This window comes from Equus asinus, chromosome 13 (assembly GCF_041296235.1).
Source record: "Equus asinus isolate D_3611 breed Donkey chromosome 13, EquAss-T2T_v2, whole genome shotgun sequence".
Lineage (NCBI taxonomy): Eukaryota > Metazoa > Chordata > Mammalia > Perissodactyla > Equidae > Equus > Equus asinus.
Window position 1 is genome coordinate 55,282,245 of NC_091802.1, and position 17,809 is coordinate 55,300,053.

Genomic DNA, 17,809 nt, shown 5'->3' on the forward strand with positions numbered 1-17,809 from the left:
CCAAAGCGCGTGCGGAAAAGGGTGGGCTCCCGGCGCAGGCGCATGCGCGCTGTGGGCGCTGGTGCAGGACAGCTGGCGCCGGGAGCAACCAAGGGGCTGGAGGCGGCGGCCGCGGCAGCCCGGAGCGAGCTGCGCTGCAGGTGTCGGGCCGGGCGGGAGGGTGGGGTGGGATAGGCTGGGGCGGCGTCAGACTCGGGGTTCCTCCAAGAGGGAGGAAAAAGCCGCGGGCAGGCTCGGAGCGGGGCCCTTGAGAAGAGGGAAAGGCTTGAGAGTGGGGAGCCCCACGGCAGGTTGGGGGACAGGGAGTGGAGGCCCCGTTAAAAAGGAGAGACTTTGGGTCAAGGAGTTGGGTTGGGAGGGCTCCTAGGAAAGCCCCCAGCCCCTTGCCCTGGGCGGAGGAGGCAGTTGCTTGGGCTGCCCTGTGTGGTAGTGAGCTCGCAGTTCCTGGCCTTAAATGGGGATTGGCACCACAGAGTGAGTAAAGGGCGCGCTTCGTGGCTTCCGAGGCCCCTTAAACCACTTGGAGTCTGAGCGGCATTGAATTACATTCATTCCCTGCACAGCAAGGAAAGAGTTAGAAGAAACCACCTAGGTGTCGGTCATCCAGGGAAACCCTTCCCTCCGGGCTGTCTTGTGACAGCTATTGAGGCCTGAAGTGTCTGTGATAAAAGGACAGGGGTGGAGGGGCGGGGTGGGTCTATCAGAAAGTTGAAGTCTGCTCTTTCGCCTTAGGGAGCTGCAGCCGCCGCCCCCGCACCAAAGGAACCTTGGCTACCCGCCGACCCTTCCTCACTTTTGGACATGGCAGGCGAAATCACAGAGACTGGGGAGCTCTACTCTCCCTACGTGAGTTTTACTTTTAGAACCTCTTTTGCCCACATCAGTGTCCCTGGCTTCTAGAGAAGCACACAGCCTCCTATGAGCTGTAATGTGAGTGCAGCTGCTTGCTTAGACGCTGGTGAAAGCCGGGTTTGGGGAACTCGAGTCAGCAGCGGCCATGTTGCTGCTGTCCTGGCTCAGAACACGTTCTGAGAGTTAAGTTTGTTCACTTTTTAGATGTTGATCAGACAGTGGTCAAGAAAACAAATTTGACTTGCTAACTCTTTGTAATATTTATCTCAGGCGTACTACCGCTTGCAAACTGCAGCCGTTCAGATAGGCAGTGATTGACAGCTCTTGACTGGGTTTTGCTCATCTCTGCAGTTTGAAACCACTTTGGCTTTTAGCTGAATTTTAAGTTGCACAACTTTTATAGTCTTGGATGGTGTAAGAGGCAGAGAATCATGCAGACTTCCAACTGCAGTTTGGTGGAGTCTGTAATTAGGACAATTAGAATGATTGATTTCTCACTGTCTTGGATCTGCATTCCCCCACACACAGACACTCAGTTTATCTTCTTTGTGTAATGTAAGATCGGTCATGGTTACATCAGAGTCCTCTTGCCTGGATAAGTAGCTGGAGGATTGGAATTATCAAATGATTGACTCACATTGCTACAGAGTATCCTGGGGAAAAGCAGCGCTGCCTTAAGTAGCAGGAGTCCTCTTTCTAGAACTTACCTAACCTTAAACAGCTGCCCTATCTTGCACTGACCTTCCTAGCCTGGGGAATCCTCGCTCTGTTTCTGCCGGCTTCACACACTCCAGAGCTGTGGTGTGATGGATAAGGAGGCATCTGGGAACAGCTGGAAAAAGCCTTCCTCGCACCGAGGTCCTCCTGCTGGGCCTGTGCCATTCGTGTGTGGCACCAGGGGAGCCTCCTTCACCTCAATAATTGATCAGGGGAAGTCTTTCTGGAACCTTGGAATGAATCAAATTGTGTCCGTCTCATCTGAGGAATCATGTGACAGCTCTCAGCCTCCTCTTGGTGTCAGCCTCAAAATGTCTCTGCTGTCTGTAAAAGTCACCACAGTTCCTGCTGCTTCTCACAACATCTGTAAACTTAGAGATGAGTCATTTCTATAACTGAGTTTGGGGAAGGAAACAACGTATTATACCCACTTTTCTTATGTCTCCAGTTGTTCGAGTAATCATTTCACATGCCAGCATGTGCCCGCAGGAAACTGGGCAGGGAGGCCTAAAAGCTCCAGCTGGTTCTGGGTTTTTTACCTTTCCATTTCCTATGTGTTTGGTTTTGTTTGAGGTCTGTGTTTGAGGGCCTGTGCCAGGCATCTACTGTAAACAACTGCTTATATTCTCTTGTTCTTCCGGTGAAGAGGGATGTGGGGCAGAGATGGGTGGTGTTGAAGATGAGATGACATTGCCAGGAGTTAGTGATCAGGTTTTGAGTAGAGAACATGCCTTATTCCTCAGGTTTCCTTAACTCTGCCATCCTGAGAGAACAGTCCTTAATCCCCTGTGAGACCAGGAGAAGGGTGTAAGGGTCATCATCCACTCAGCCTAGATAAGCTGAATGAATGTGCCCGTAACCTGGACATTCCCAACACAAAGCTTCTCTGTACCTCTAGGTTGCCCTGTTGTGAGTTCTCTGCCCCTTCCTAGGTGCCAGGGATGTTTGCTTTAGCTTGCATTACTCTGCATAAAATATTTGTAATGGGCAGACAAGCCTCTCAGGGGACTCAGATGACAGACCCTCTCAAGGATGGTATTGGACACAGGAATGTGATTCAGGCCGGTACGTCCCCCCATGAGTGACCTCAGAACGGGCATATCTGTTTCCCCATTTACGGGGACCAGGAGTGGCTCAGCACTGAAGGGACTGTGTGACCAAAACAGGGGATGAAGTAGATCACCACCTACGAAAGAGTCAGCTGCCAAGGCCACCTGCTGGCCGGTCTTGCTGAAGATCGTTGCTGTTTCTTTCTAAGGAAAGAGTGCTTGTTGCATAGCCTGAAATCCTAGTCTTTGCTTCCGCATCTCTGCTGCCTTCTGCTTCCTCTGACAGCTGTCAGAGGGGAAGCCGTTGAAAGATGCCCGTGACCCCTGCCTCATGTGTAAGGCTGCCGGGCAGGAGGTGAGGCAGCCGGAACACTGCGCTGAACTCCCCAGAGCATGGGGAGCAGGTCAGCCATCCCAAGGAGCAGGGACTGTGCCTTCTGCAGGTCAGCACAGAGCAAGAGTTGAGAATGGGAGGAGACTCTGCATGGCTGCCGTGGCCGCAGCACGCACACTGTGACTGCAGTAAGGCTTTGCCTCAGCTTTCTGCCACACTTCCCAGGAGGCTGTCCCCACAGAACTGTCACCTAAGCAGAAGACAACATCTCCTTCCTCTTCCTCCTGCCCCACAACTGCCTTTGACCCGGCCTGTGGCTCAGCTCAGATTTGCTTCCTGTCTCCATGGTCTTCTCCTTGTGATTGGTCCTTACTGGTCACCTTTACTGAAGGTAAAGAGGATCAGCTCTTGCCAGGAGGGTGAAGAAGTCTTACATCATCCTACGGGAACCCCTGAGCCCCACCCAGCGCAGAGTGCTTACTTTGGAACTAAAAACTGGCAACAACACACGACAAATGAGATTACCCACTTCTGTTCCTAGCTGCCAACAGTTTATCCCTAATTAGCTTCTTTGTAAAGTTTTTAAACGGCCTTTTGCGCTGAGATTTATTTGAAGTTTCTCTTGGGAGCGTGTGTATTTCACTGTGTCTTTCATTCGGTCTCAGCTGGTGGCAGTCTTTCCCCCCAGGGGACACTTGGCAAGGTCTGGAGACAATTTTGATTATCACAACACGGGTGAGGTGGGAGGTACTGGCATCGAGTGGGTGGAGGCCGGGGATGCTGCTGAACATCCTACAATGCGCAGGACAGCTCCCGCAACAAAGAATGCTCTGGCCCCAAATGTCAATACTGCCGAGGCTGAGGAACCCTACTCTATAATAGATCCTTGACTTTCACATCCCAAGACAGTCAACCGTCCCTGAACTTGCAAATGCCTCTTTTACATTTAATTTCTCCATAAGACTTTTGGCTAAGAACCATCACTTTCTTGCTTTCTCTTTACTTCCATCATGGGAACCATCACCAGGGCCATTTTCCATAAAGAAAAAAGGTTCTACCCTGCATTAGTGTTGCTGCTTATAAAAGCGATACGCTGAGAATGAGGCTGTGGGGGATCAGATGTTAGGTCATCGACTGGGGCCTGGTCTGTTAGTGCCCTACTTAAAACCCTGTGAAACGTCAAACTCCCTGTCATGTCACGAGGGCCCAGTGCCGTCTGACATGGCCTCATCCAGCCCCAGCTGCCTTGCTTGTATGCTTCAGCCACACTGGCCTCAGAGTTCCTCGAACGTGCCTCCCCTTTCCACCTTAGGCCTTCCTCTCTGGAAGTCTCCTCCCTGGCCCTTTGCCTGGACGGCTCCTTCTCATCCTTTAGCCTTCCTGAGTCCCCATTGTTTAAAATGCTTCTTCTTTATTTGTCACCGTGCCCTGGTTCTTTCAGAACGCTTCTCTGAGGCGGTCATCATTGTTTGTTCTCTTGTCATCTCTCTCCTCCTGCATGAGGTCAAGAGCCATGTCTGTCTTACTCGCCATCATCTCTCCAGCTCCCAGCCCAGGCCTGGCCTAGGGAAGGCTGTCGGCAGTCATTGAATAAATGAGTGAGCAGAACTGAGCTAGCTGAATGACCCATTCCTGCACCTGGATATACTAGCCTCAGAGTGCCAGTGGTTGAAATTAACCCCAACAAAAGTAAAAATTAGTTTGTTATAGACATTCACCGTCACTTGTAAAAAGCCAGCACTGGGAACTTATGATTCAGAAGGACAGCGTTGGGCTTTGTGCCCTGTTCCCCACCCAGCTGGCACCCTCACATTTATTCTCATGACACCACCCTGGGCCAGGACTCCCAGCAGGGGAATCACATCGTGATAGTGTTATGATCCAATCAAGAGCCATAAGAAGACAGTTCAACCTTGTTCTCATCCTTTCAGGATTTGTCTGTGGGATCAAATTGAGATTGTGATGTTTAAAAGGGGCTGAAGACTGTCAGACTCGCGTCAGGGAGAACCTGAGCCAGCTCCACCAAGGATTCCTGTCTTGAGGCTGTGTGCCAGGCACTCTGAGAAATGCAGGGAGAAGTGAGACACCGGCCACAGCCATGGCGACCACGAGCCTCAGATTTAGTAAAAGGGAAAAGATAAATACACCAACATCAAAAACTTAGGGGCCAGCCCTGTGGCCGAGTGGTTAAGGTCATGCACTCTGCTTCGATGGCCTAGTGTTTCGCCAGTTTGGCTCCTGAGAGTGGACATGGCACTGCTCATCAAGCCATGCTGAGGAGGCGTCCCACGTGCCACAACTAGAAAGACCCACAACTAAAATATATATATATATATATATACAACTATGTACCAGGGGGCTTTGGGGAGGAAAAGGAAAAATAAAAAATCTTTAAAAAAAAAAAAAAAAACCCAAACTAGGGCATAAGAAGTGTCCTTGCTCCAGGGTTTCGAAAGTGGGGAGTGAGACAAAGTTGGGAGACTGGGCGGGGCTTTGTGGTGGAAGCAATGTTTGAATGGGCCCCAAATGCTGGGTGGGAATTAAGTGCTTGGTCCCCGTGCCAAGTGTAAATGGACTGTGGGCTGAGCTCTTTCCCCTCCGCAGGGCACCCTCCCGTTTGTCCAGCACTCAGCTGTCCAGTCAGCACCTGCCCGGAGCCTGTCCCTCCTAACCACGGGCTAGGCCCTCCTTCCTCCCTGTCAAGGGCCCCAAAATGGTAGTTGATACTCCCTGTCTATTTTTTTTTAAATCTGATTGAAGCTGGGAGAATGGGCCCTAATTTCTGTGTTTCTCATAAAAAATTCAGTACATGGGTATCTTAGAAAAATTTTAAAATATCGAAAGGTGCGTTTTTCTAAGAATGGGGAAGTAAAAATGAGAAATGAGTAGGTGCTCCTAGAGGCAAAGCATTTGTTGTTGTTTTTTAACGATCGGAAACGAGTGGTAAAGCAAACTGTAAGTCAGCCAATTCAGTAGAGTACAGGAGGACCAAGTAGGAATCCGCTGTCATCGTCCAGGCCAGAGACGATTAGTCTGAATTGTGAAGGAGAAGAGGAGCCAGAGGTCGCCACAAAAGGGGACATGGAGGGGAAGGAAGGAGGCTGAGGCCACTGATGGAATGTGCAGGGGGAGTGACTCGCAGGCAGTTGGACTCAAGGTGTGCAGAAAGGCTGATATGAAGAGAAATAGAGTCATCTTTTGTCCCGCCATGAGGGTTAAAGCCATAGGATTGGTCGAAGTTGCTGAGGAAAAGACAGAGAGAGAGAAAAGGAGACCGCTAATGTCAGAAGTGTAGGAAAGAATAAAGGCTAAGAAAGCCATTGGATTTGGCAAATGGAGGTCAGTGGCGATTTTTAAGAATGCAGTTTCAAGAGAGTTCTGGGGGTGGAAAGCACAGTTCAGGAACTTGGAAATGAAGGCAGACGCCATAGGTGGCTTCTTCACTGAGTTTGGTTACAGAAGGAGAGGGTGATGTTTTAAAGGTGTTGGGACGTTTGTAGGCAGAGGGGAAGAGCTGGTAGGAGGAGAGGATTCCAGAAAGAAGGGCTGAGCCTCAGCAAGAAGGAAGGACACATGTTTCCCCAAAGACAGGGAGGGGTTGGGGAGGACGCAGACATCGTGATTTTTGAACTAAGAGGGAGTGAGGCGTGGGAACTGCATATCGGATGACCTCAGTGACCTGCATGAAACAGGAGATCCAGCCTTCAACTGAGAGGCCTGGGGGCTTGAAGATCGGGGTTTGGAGCAGTTATGTGGGAGATACTTGGAAGTCCATGGTGAGGAATAAAGAAAATCCGATGCTGTGAAGGTGACACAGGTGAAGGAACCAAAAAAAAAAAAAAAAGCTCAGGCCGGGTGTGCTTTGTGGAACTAGCTGATTGTGAACGATGCCGGAGAAAGTAGGTGAGGACAAATGGAGGTGGTCTTCTGGGTAGGGAGGGCTGGGGGTACTGGAAGTCATGATGGGGACAGAGGAGGGTCGGTGGGAATGGAGAGGGTTGTGGAAGGCAGGGGCTTCAGGTCAGAGAAAGGAATTTCATGGTCGAGATTTGAAAGAGGAATAATCGTAATTAACTGAGCTAGTGTTGAGTTGGTGTGAGTTCGAGTTAACTTTAAACCTGCCATCAGTGGCCCAGCAGTTCCACTCGGAGGCTGGTTGTCTGGGGCCAGGGCGAGGGGGAATGGGGAGTGGCTATTGGTGTGTACGGGTTTTTTTGGTAGGGGGAGTGAAATGGAATTAGATGGGGGAGCTGGTTGCACAACCTTGTGAATATGCTAAAAACCACTAACTGTGTCCTTTAAAAGTGTGCATTTTATGGCACGTGAATTGTATGTGAGTTGTTTTTTTTAATCCCTGAAGTTAGTACGGGGAGGAGGCAGGGAGAGGGAAGCACTGTGAATGTAGACGTCCCAGAGGACAGCGGCAGGGACGGTGGAGAGGAGGACTGGGTCATGTGCTCAGCAGTGTTGGAAAAGTGGCCCTTTTTTTGACGTCAGCACTGTGGGTTCATCCTTGTGCCGGGTAGGTGTGTCCTCGGGAAGTCTACAGTCTGTTTGAGCAGAGAGCTTCCATCTAAGATACGGCTTTGAGTAATGAAATGAGGAGGTGATGGAGATGGTAACAGCAGACGTGGAGAAGAGAACTACCCATCAGGGACATTTTGAAAAGACTGATAGAACTTTAGTCAGCCGAGTATTAATGTCTGGTGCCCAGCATCCGGTCGCAGAGCATGCCTCCCTAGAACCGAGGCGGAATTCCCCCTGCTTACCCGCTTCCCTGTCTGAAGTCTGGCCTCCTGGCCTCCGCAGTTTTGCTGTCACCCGGGGTCGTCCTTGGGAGCCGTTGTGGGGGGAGGTTAATTAATTCCTGGGCTTGACTGTCACTTCTGTTGGTTCCAGGTTGGACTGGTGTACATGTTTAACCTCATCGTGGGCACTGGTGCGCTCACCATGCCCAAGGCCTTTGCCACCGCTGGATGGCTTGTCAGCCTGGTCCTGCTGGTGTTCCTGGGCTTCATGAGGTAAGAGGCTGTCACATGGGGGCCGGGGCCTGGGAGCAAAGCTGAGGGAGCTTGCCCAGGAAGCCCGACTCTCTTCATTAACTTGAGGAAGTGTGCTTGGCGGGCGGGAAGATGTCTGTGTGAGTGAGTCCTAACCAGGTGGCCCAGAGAGGAAAGGAGATACAGAGGTCTCCAGTGTCTCATGCTAATGGAGCAGTTACACAACCCTGATCAGTTAAAAGTTAAGACTTCCAAGTAGGCTTTGGAATGTTTCACGTGGTGCTCACGTGTTTCTACTCGGCAGGTTTACCTCCCCTGCTGTATACTTTATTAATGTTACCGTCAATTTTGTTCTCTGAGAAAGTACCACCTAGACACAGAAGAAGAATTAGCAGACATTTAAGGTGATTTGGGAAATCAGTTTGGAATTTAGAATTTGCTTAAGATAGTTCACAAGGTAAGTGATAAATGCACAGGAACACAGATAATCAAGAGTTGATCTCACCTTGCTTGTGCCTGGCAGCAGAGAGGAGGCCAGTGCCTTCCCAGGCCTTCCGGGCACCTGCTCCTTGAGCCGGGTGTGGGGGATTCACCAGCTGGTGTGTCTGCTTGGGGCTCTTCTCCGGGATTCCACATGCAGGTCTGAAGTCATTTGGCGAGAGTTCCAGACTAGCAATGGATTTAGGACTGAGCATTTCCAGCCCCCTTAACCAGGTAGGAATCTATAAGCTGCAAAAAAGAGGTGGGAGGAAACACCTCCAGGGGTCACTCCCCTGTGAGAGGTGCCCCCAGCAGTGCGATTAGGTGCTTTGGTACCCCGCTGAACAAAACAGAGACCCCCACCCTTGCCGACTTCCCTTGCTTTGGTGGGGAGACAGACGGTAAGTAGCGAAGATCATCAATAAGCGAACTGCAGAGTTAGTTAGAAGGTGATGAGTAATATGGAAAAAGACATAAAGTAAGGAGCGTGGGATGATCACAGTTTAAGTAGGTGGTCACTGGTCATGGAGAGCAGCCTTTGAGGAGATTGGAAGGAGAAAGGAGCAGGTCCTATTGGAGGAATGAAACAGTTTAGTAGATGAAGCAAATTAAGACCTGGAGGAGGCTGAATGGGATAGGAAAATGCCTGTGTTTTTCAGTTCCTTCACACATTTTCTTTAGGAGGGGTTTGAGGCCAACCTTGGGGTACCATTGGCTCATTACATACTGCAAGCCCTGGCAGCCAAGAGCCCTAGACGTCCTTGTCCTTCTATGACTTTACTGTCCTCTTTAAAGGACCTTCAGCACAGGCAGCCATCTAAATGGGAAGTGATTATTGGGGGCCCCCAGGTGGGGCCTCCTTGCTCAACCCATTTATGTTTGAACATGATCAATGGGTTGGCTTTGTGCAACCATGAGGAGCCTCTTTATGCCTTAATTAAGATTGATTTTAGTTTTACTTCCAAAAACAAGGGAAAATCTAAAGCCCTTAAAATGGTCAGTTAGGTTCCGCCCGGGCAGCAGACAAGACTCTCTGTCTCCCATTAGCAGAGGGGCCACGCCCAGCATTCACGGGGAGAGGCCCGGAGAGAATCCCAGAGGGCGGGGCAACCCCCAGCTGCCGTTGCCCGCCCTGTGGGAGTAGGGATTGCCGGAGATCTCAGAGAGGACTGGGGCTGGGGGAAGTTTCAAAGACCGGCTCTGCGACCCGGACGGGAAGCGCCGGAGTTCCGCCCGGGCAGCAGACAAAACTCTCTGTCTCCCATTAGCAGAGGGGCTACGCCCAGCATTCACGGCTCCGGGAGAGGCTCGGAGAGAATCCCAGAGGGCGGGGCAACCCCCAGCTGCCATTGCCCGCCCCGTGGGACTAGGGATAGCCGGAGATCTCGGAGAGGACTGGGGCTGGGGGGAGTTCCAGAGACCCAGCTTCGTAGCCTAGGGGGAAACCCTACAGGCTCACAGCAGCCTTAGGGAAAGCCTCTGCACAGCACCAGTAGAAGGCACCCAGCCGCCAGCCACAAGGCTGGAAGACCCCAGGGCAAAAGCAGCATAGCTAGGTGAACTAACCACAGACTGTAGAAGATGCCAATAGCTCTCCTGCGACCCATAGAGGACAAGTGAGATTTTGTGGGTGCCAACAGCAACGGAGCGACATATATAAGTGATCCCACCCCTGGCCGCTGGAAAAGCCCATAACACCGTTGCAGACCCTAAGGAGAGAGCACATCTAGGTGGGCTGCAACAGTAGGCACCAGCAGCCTGAAGCCCCCCTGTGACGGCCCCCACAGCAGAGGAGGGAATCCAAAGGGCCACTGTGGCTACGAGGAGGGGCCCAGGCCCAGTTAGCAACTGCGGACAGGGTTCCTGGTTGGTGCAGTATAAACAGCTGCTCCCCCACCGCAGCAGCTGAAACAAGTGAAAGGAGCAACTAAACTCTATCTCCATGTGGAGGCACAAATCAACAACATCAAGCAATATGAAAAAATACATTAAATCTCCAGAACAGAAAGAAACAAATACACAGAAAACAATCCCAAAGAAAATGAGATATATAACCTAAATGATGATGACTTCAAAACAGCCATCATTAAAATTCTCAATGAGTTAAGAGAGAATTCTGGCCGACAACTCAACGAGTTCAGGAGCTATGTCACAAAAGAGTTTGATACGATAAAGAAGAACCAAACAGAAATATTGGAAATGAAGAACACAATAGAGGAGATTAAGAAAAATCTAGATGCTCTGAACAGTAGGGCCGATAATATGGAGGAAAGAATTAGCAATTTGGAAGATGGCAATATAGAATTGCTGCAGGCAGAGGAGGAGAGAGAAGCAAGACTAAAAAGAAATGAAGAAACTCTCCGAGAATTATCAGACACAATTAGGAGATGCAACATAAGGATTATAGGTATACCAGAGGGAGAAGAGAAGGAGAAAGGGGCAGAAAGCCTATTCAAAGAAATAATGGCTGAGAACTTCCCAAATCTGGTGAGAGAGATGGATCTTCAGGTGACAGAAGCCAATAGAGCTCCAAACTTTATCAATGCAAGAAGACCAACTCCACGGCATATAGTAGTGAAGCTAGCAAAAGTCAACGACAAGGAGAAAATACTAAGGACAGCCAGGCAAAAGAAACTAACCTACAAAGGAACCCCCATCAGGCTATCAGCAGAAACTTTACAGGCTAGAAGAGAGTGGAATGATATATTCAAAAATCTGAAGGACAAAAATCTACAGCCAAGAATTCTCTACCCAGCGAAAATATCCTTCAAATACGATGGAGAAATAAAAACTTTCCCAGATAAACAAAAATTAAGGGAGTTCATTGCCACAAAACCTCCTCTTCAGGAAATCCTCAGGAAAACCCTCATTCCTGAAAAATCCAAAAAAGGAAAGGGGCTATAAAACCAAGAGCAGAGGAGATAAGTAGAAGGACAACAACAGAGAGTAGCAGCTCTACATCAGAACAGATTAAACCATGGGACGAGAAACAAAGGAAACTGAAGAAAAGCAGAAAACAAGACACAAAATCGTAGTGGTAGGCCCCCACATCTCAATAATCAGTCTAAATGTAAATGGATTGAACTCCCCAATCAAAAGACACAGAGTGGCAGGATGGATCAAAGAACAAGATCCAACAATATGCTGCCTCCAGGAAACACACCGCAGCCCCAAAGACAAACACAGACTCAGAGTGAAGGGATGGAGAACAATACTCCAAGCTAATAATGAACAAAAGAAAGCAGGTGTCGCTATACTAATATCAGACAAGGTAGATTTCAAAGCAAAACAGATAAAGAAAGATAAAGAGGGACAGTATATAATGATAAAAGGGACTCTCCACCAAGAAGACATAACACTTATAAATATATACGCACCCAACACAGGAGCACCAAAATTTGTAAAGCAACTCTTAATAGAACTAAAAGAAGACATCAACAACAATACAATAATAGTAGGGGACCTCAACACACCATTAACACCAATGGACAGAACATCCAGACAGAAAATCAACAAGGAAATAATAGAATTAAATGAAAAATTAGACCAGATGGACTTAATAGATATATATAGAACACTTCATCCAAAAACAGCAGGTTACACATTCTTCTCAAGTGCACATGGAACATTCTCAAGGATTGACCATATTTTGGGAACCAAAGCAAACATCAATAAATACAAGAGAGTTGAAATAATATCAAGCATCTTTTCTGATCATAACGCTATTAAACTAGAAATCAACTACAAGAAAAAAGCAGAGAGAGGTGCAAAAATGTGGAGACTAAACAACACGCTTCTCAACAAACAATGGATCATTGAAGAAATTAAAGAAGAAATCAAATTTTATCTGGAGACTAATGAAAATGAGAACACGACATACCAAACCATTTGGGATGCAGCAAAAGCAGTCCTAAGAGGGAAATTCATCACACTACAGGCTCACCTCACTAAACAAGAAAAAGCTCACATAAGCAACCTCAAACGACACCTAACAGAACTAGAAAAAGAAGAACAAACAAAGCCCAGAGTCAGTAGAAGGAGGGAAATAATAAAAATAAGAGCAGAAATAAACGATATTGAAACAAAAAAGACAATAGAAAGGATCAATGAAACAAAGAGTTGGTTCTTCGAAAGAATTAACAAAATTGACAAACCCCTAGCCAGACTCACCAAGAAAAGAAGAGAGAAAGCGCAAATTAATAAAATTAGGAATGACAGAGGAGAAATCACAACAGATACCAATGAAATACAAGAGATCATAAGAGAATACTATGAAAAACTATATGCCAACAAATTGAACAACCTGGAAGAAATGGACAAATTCCTAGACTCCTACAATCTCCCCAAACTGAATCAGGAAGAAATGGAGAATCTGAATAGGCCAATCACAAGTAAGGAAATAGAAACGGTAATCAAAAAGCTCCCCAAAAACAAGAGTCCAGGACCAGACGGCTTCTCTGGAGAATTCTACCAAACATTCAAAGAAGACTTAATACCTATTCTCCTCAAACTGTTCCAGAAAATTGAGAAAGATGGAGAACTCCCTAACACATTCTATGAAGCCAACATCACCCTGATCCCCAAACCTGACAAGGACAACACAAAGAAGGAGAACTACAGGCCGATATCACTGATGAACATAGATGCAAAAATCCTCAACAAAATTTTGGCAAACCGATTACAGCAATACATCAAAAAGATTATACACCATGATCAAGTGGGATTTATACCAGGGACACAGGGATGGTTCAACATCCGCAAGTCAATCAACGTGATACACTACATCAACAAAATGAAAAACAAAAACCACATGATCATCTCAATAGATGCAGAGAAAGCATTCGACAAGATCCAACACCCATTTATGATAAAAACCCTCAGTAAAATGGGTATAGAAGGAAAGTACCTCAACATAATAAAGGCCATATATGATAGACCCACAGCCAACATCATACTCAATGGACAAAAACTGAAAGCCATCCCTCTGAGGACAGGAACAAGACAAGGGTGCCCACTTTCACCACTCCTATTCAACATAGTACTGGAGGTGCTGGCCAGAGCAATTCGGCAGGAAAAAGAAATAAAAGGAATCCAAATAGGTAACGAAGAAGTAAAACTCTCGTTGTTTGCAGACGACATGATCTTATATATAGAAAACCCCAAAGAATCCACAGAAAAACTATTAGAAATAATCAACAACTACAGCAAAGTAGCAGGGTATAAAATTAACGTGCATAAATCAGTAGCATTTCTATACACTAACAATGAACTAACAGAAAAAGAACTCAAGAACTCAATCCCATTCACAATCACAACGAAAAGAATAAAATACCTTGGGATAAATTTAACCAAGGAAGTGAAGGATCTATACAATGAAAACTACAAGACTTTCTTGAAAGAAATTGACGATGACATAAAGAGATGGAAAGACATTCCTTGCACATGGATTGGAAGAATAAACATAGTTAAAATGTCCATACTACCTAAAGCAATATACAGATTCAATGCTATCCCAATCAGAATCCCAAGAACATTCTTCACAGATATTGAACAAACAATCCTAAAATTCATATGGGACAACAAAAGACCGCGAATTGCTAAAGCAATCCTGAGCAAGAAAAACAAAGCCGGCGGAATCACAATCCCCGATTTCAAAACATACTACAAAGCTACAGTGATCAAAACAGCATGGTACTGGTACAAAAACAGGTCCACAGATCAATGGAACAGAATTGAAAGCCCAGAGATAAAACCACACATCTATGGACAGCTAATCTTCGACAAAGGAGCAGAGGGCCTACAATGGAGAAAAGAAAGTCTCTTCAACAAATGGTGCTGGGTAAACTGGACAGCCACATGCAAAAGATTGAAAATTGACCAGTCTTTTTCACCACACACCAAAATAAACTCAAAATGGATCAAAGACCTAAAGATTAGGCCTGAGACAATAAGTCTTTTGGAAGAGAATATAGGCAGTACACTCTTTGACATCAGTTTCAAAAGAATCTTTTCGGACACTGTAACTCCTCAGTTGAGGGAAACAATAGAAAGAATAAACAAATGGGACTTCATCAGACTAAAGAGCTTCTTCAAGGCAAGGGAAAACAGGATTGAAACAAAAAAACAGCTCACTAATTGGGAAAAAATATTCACAAGCCACTTATCCGACAAAGGGTTAATCTCCATAATATACAAAGAACTCACACTGCTTAACAACAAAAAAACAAACAACCCGATCAAAATATGGGCAGAGGACATGAACAGACATTTCTCAAAAGAAGATATGAATATGGCCGATAGACACATGAAAAGATGTTCATCATCGCTAATCATCAGGGAAATGCAAATCAAAACTACACTAAGATATCACCTTACACCCGTTAGATTGGCAAAAACATCCAAAACCAAGAGCGACAAATGTTGGAGAGGTTGTGGAGAAAAAGGAACCCTCATACACTGTTGGTGGGAATGCAAACTGATACAGCCACTATGGAAAACAGTATGGAGATTTCTCAAAAAGTTAAAAATAGAAATACCCTATGACCCAGCCATCCCATTACTGGGTATCTATCCTAAGAACCTGATATCAGAAATCTCAAGAGTCCGTTGCACCCCTATGTTCATCGCAGCATTATTTACAATAGCCAAGACGTGGAACCAGCCTACATGCCCAGAAACTGATGATTGGATAAAGAAGATGTGGTATATATACACAATGGAATACTACTCAGCCATAAAAAAAGACAAAATCGGCCCATTCACAACAACGTGGATGGACCTCGAGGGTATTATGTTAAGCGAAATAAGCCAGTCAGAGAAAGACGAACTCTATATGACTCCACTCATAGGTGGAAATTAGCATATTGATAAGGAGATCTGATCGGTGGTTACCAGGGAAAAGGGGGGGTGGGGGGAGGGCACAGAGGGGGAAGTGGTGTACCCACAACATGACTAACAATAATGTACAACTGAAATCTCACAAGGTTGTAATCTATCATAACATTAATAAAAAAAAAAAAATGGTCAGTTAGGCAAGATAATGAGAAACCTTTCCAGGAGGTGCTGAGGCGACTGGAACCAGGATTTCAGAGCTGGCTGCCCCCGACCCCCACCAAGATGAAGTGTATGTGGGTTTTACTTCTGTCCCACTTGCCACCTGACTGCTGGGCCGAGCAGTCAGCCTGCAGCAGGTGACAGCATTCGGGGAGGGCTCGGGGTCGCATCCAGGGGCAGAGCCGTGCTGGCCTCGAGGAGGAGGGAAGTGAATGTTCCATCTAGGTTGGTTCAGCAGGGATAGGTTCATTCCTCGGGTTTTATTAGCAGGAAGGCGGCCCTTTCCTTACCGTCTGCTACCAGAAGCATCTGTGTGTCCCAGCTGTTGTCCAGGTCTCTCCAGTTTCTTTAAGAGGAAAAGAAAAGATGGTTTTTCACTCTAGTCTGACTCTCAGCAAACATCTGGTGCCGCCTCCCCATCTCCCTTTGGATTCAGGCCGTAGAAATGCAAGCTTATTTTCCCATTAGCCAGATTATTAGGAAAGTAAAAGTACTGCCAAAAAAAAAAAAGAGGGGGTGGATTCAGGAGCCAAGTGTCCTTTTCAATTATCCCTACCTGTGCCCCGTCCTTCAGTGTGTGCAACTGGGAGCTGACCGCTTGTCCGTGTCCCAGCAAGGAGAGGTGGGAACTGCCTGCTGCCCTTCCCAGAAGCTTTGGGAGGGCGCTTTGTGAATCAGCCTCCTCTGCCCAACCTAGAGCATCAGTGAGTGCCTGTCCCTGACCTCTGCCCACAACAGGCCCCTTGTTGGAGTGCAGTACTGCATTGCCCCCGACACCTCTCCGCCAGACTCATTCTCTCTCACTCAGCTTATTTCATTGGAAATGCATTCTAAATGGGACAGGGACATCAAGGCAAGCACACAAGGCATCATATGCACACACACCCTCTTATCAGGTCAGACCTAGCTCAAAAGTTCCCTAGGGAACAGCTCTCAGAAGAGAGAATGCTTTGGGCTTGTTGGTCAGGTCTTAAAATGACTTTTCCTTTCTCTTTGTACCTCCTCCCTCCTACCTGCCTTTGGTAATTAACACGTGGCCTTCCCCTGCAGCTTTGTGACGACCACCTTTGTGATGGAGGCCATGGCGGCAGCCAACGCTCAGCTGCGCTGGAAGAGGATGGAAAACCACCAGGTGTGTGTGTTGCCCTTGTCTCCAGGCAGTGCCCCCATCCAGCTGTGTAGCAAAGAGGTGGCCCTCGGGCCAGTTCTTTCCCTCCCAATGGAGGGCTCGTGTCCACAGCGCTGTCCCAAGACCCTAGTCCCGGAGCTGAAGCCTAACAGCCTCATGAGCTTACAGAACAGATGCAGCCTCTGCTCTTTTAACATCACAGACTCTGTCCTGCCCCCTGCCTTGAGCTCGCTCAGTCGTTCTGAACCTCTGTACCCAGGAGCTGTGCTGCAGCTGCCATCTGACATCCAAGTGTGTCTGTGCCTTCTAATGTGGCAGTATGGAAGTATTAAGAGCTTCCTAATCAGATACCTTCTAAAAAGAAATAAAGTAAACGTGCTCTCCATTGTCCCAGGGGGTTCTGTAGTTACATACTCCTCCTTTTTTCCTTGTTTGTTCCTCCTTCTCCCTGTCCCACCCTCTCCTAGGAGGAGGAAGATGACGACTCCTCCACGGCCTCCGACAGTGATGTTCTCGTCCAGGACAGCTATGAGCGGGCAGAGAAGCGGCCCATCCTGTCTGTGCGTAAGTTTTGGGATTCGGGCCGGCCCCCACTTCCCTCTGGTCCACAGGGTTCTCATTCCTCATGGAGAGGGTCTGGGGGCATCTCTCTGCAGAGACCCCCGGGCACTTCCTGCCTGTGGTTGGTTCCTAGGAAGGCACCATGGTCCGCACGGCTTTGGAGCCTGGGGCCCTAGCCTCAGCCCTGTGACTCTACCACGTACTAACTTCTGCGGCTTGGGCCAGTCACATAACCTCAGCGCCCGGTGCCCGCTGGAGGCTCGAGTCAGTGTCAGGGCTCTGATCTCTCTCCTTCCTCCCCTCCCACCAATGTTTGGAAACATCGGGAAAAGTTTTCTTGACAGTTTGAAATGCTTGAAGATTTCATTGTTCTGGAGAATTCACAGAGCTCAACACCCCCTTCTAGGAGCTTTTCCAAGTGGAAGAGCCACTTCCTCTTCTTGTCCTTTTGGCTCCACAGAGAGGCGTGGACCTTCGAACCTCTTTGAAATCACAGACCGGGTGGAAATGGGACAGATGGCCTCCATGTTCTTCAATAAAGGTGTGACTTCGTTCTCGAGGTGGGGCGAGGACGGGGAGAGCTGGTTCTTTCCTGCAGACCTGGGCACTCGGAGCGAGGGTCCCCCCTTCACGA

The 17,809-nt window shown here is 47.8% G+C and overlaps 1 protein-coding gene across 3 annotated transcripts in view; it reads left to right on the forward strand.

Annotated features, from left to right (window-relative positions):
• The first annotated feature begins 4 nt into the window (after positions 1–4).
• Positions 5–17,809, forward strand: part of TMEM104 (transmembrane protein 104) — a 67,864-nt gene continuing 50,059 nt past the window's right edge. For 2 of the 3 annotated variants that reach the window (XM_014839751.3, XM_070483582.1), the window contains exons 1-6: positions 5–140; positions 733–846; positions 7,852–7,973; positions 16,536–16,617; positions 17,082–17,178; positions 17,636–17,716. In XM_014839751.3, the coding sequence (XP_014695237.2) occupies positions 802–846; positions 7,852–7,973; positions 16,536–16,617; positions 17,082–17,178; positions 17,636–17,716 (427 nt within the window). In that variant the 5' untranslated portion in view covers positions 5–140; positions 733–801. The remainder of the gene's footprint in view (positions 141–732; positions 847–7,851; positions 7,974–16,535; positions 16,618–17,081; positions 17,179–17,635; positions 17,717–17,809) is intronic. The other variant, XM_070483583.1, reaches the window with a different exon arrangement.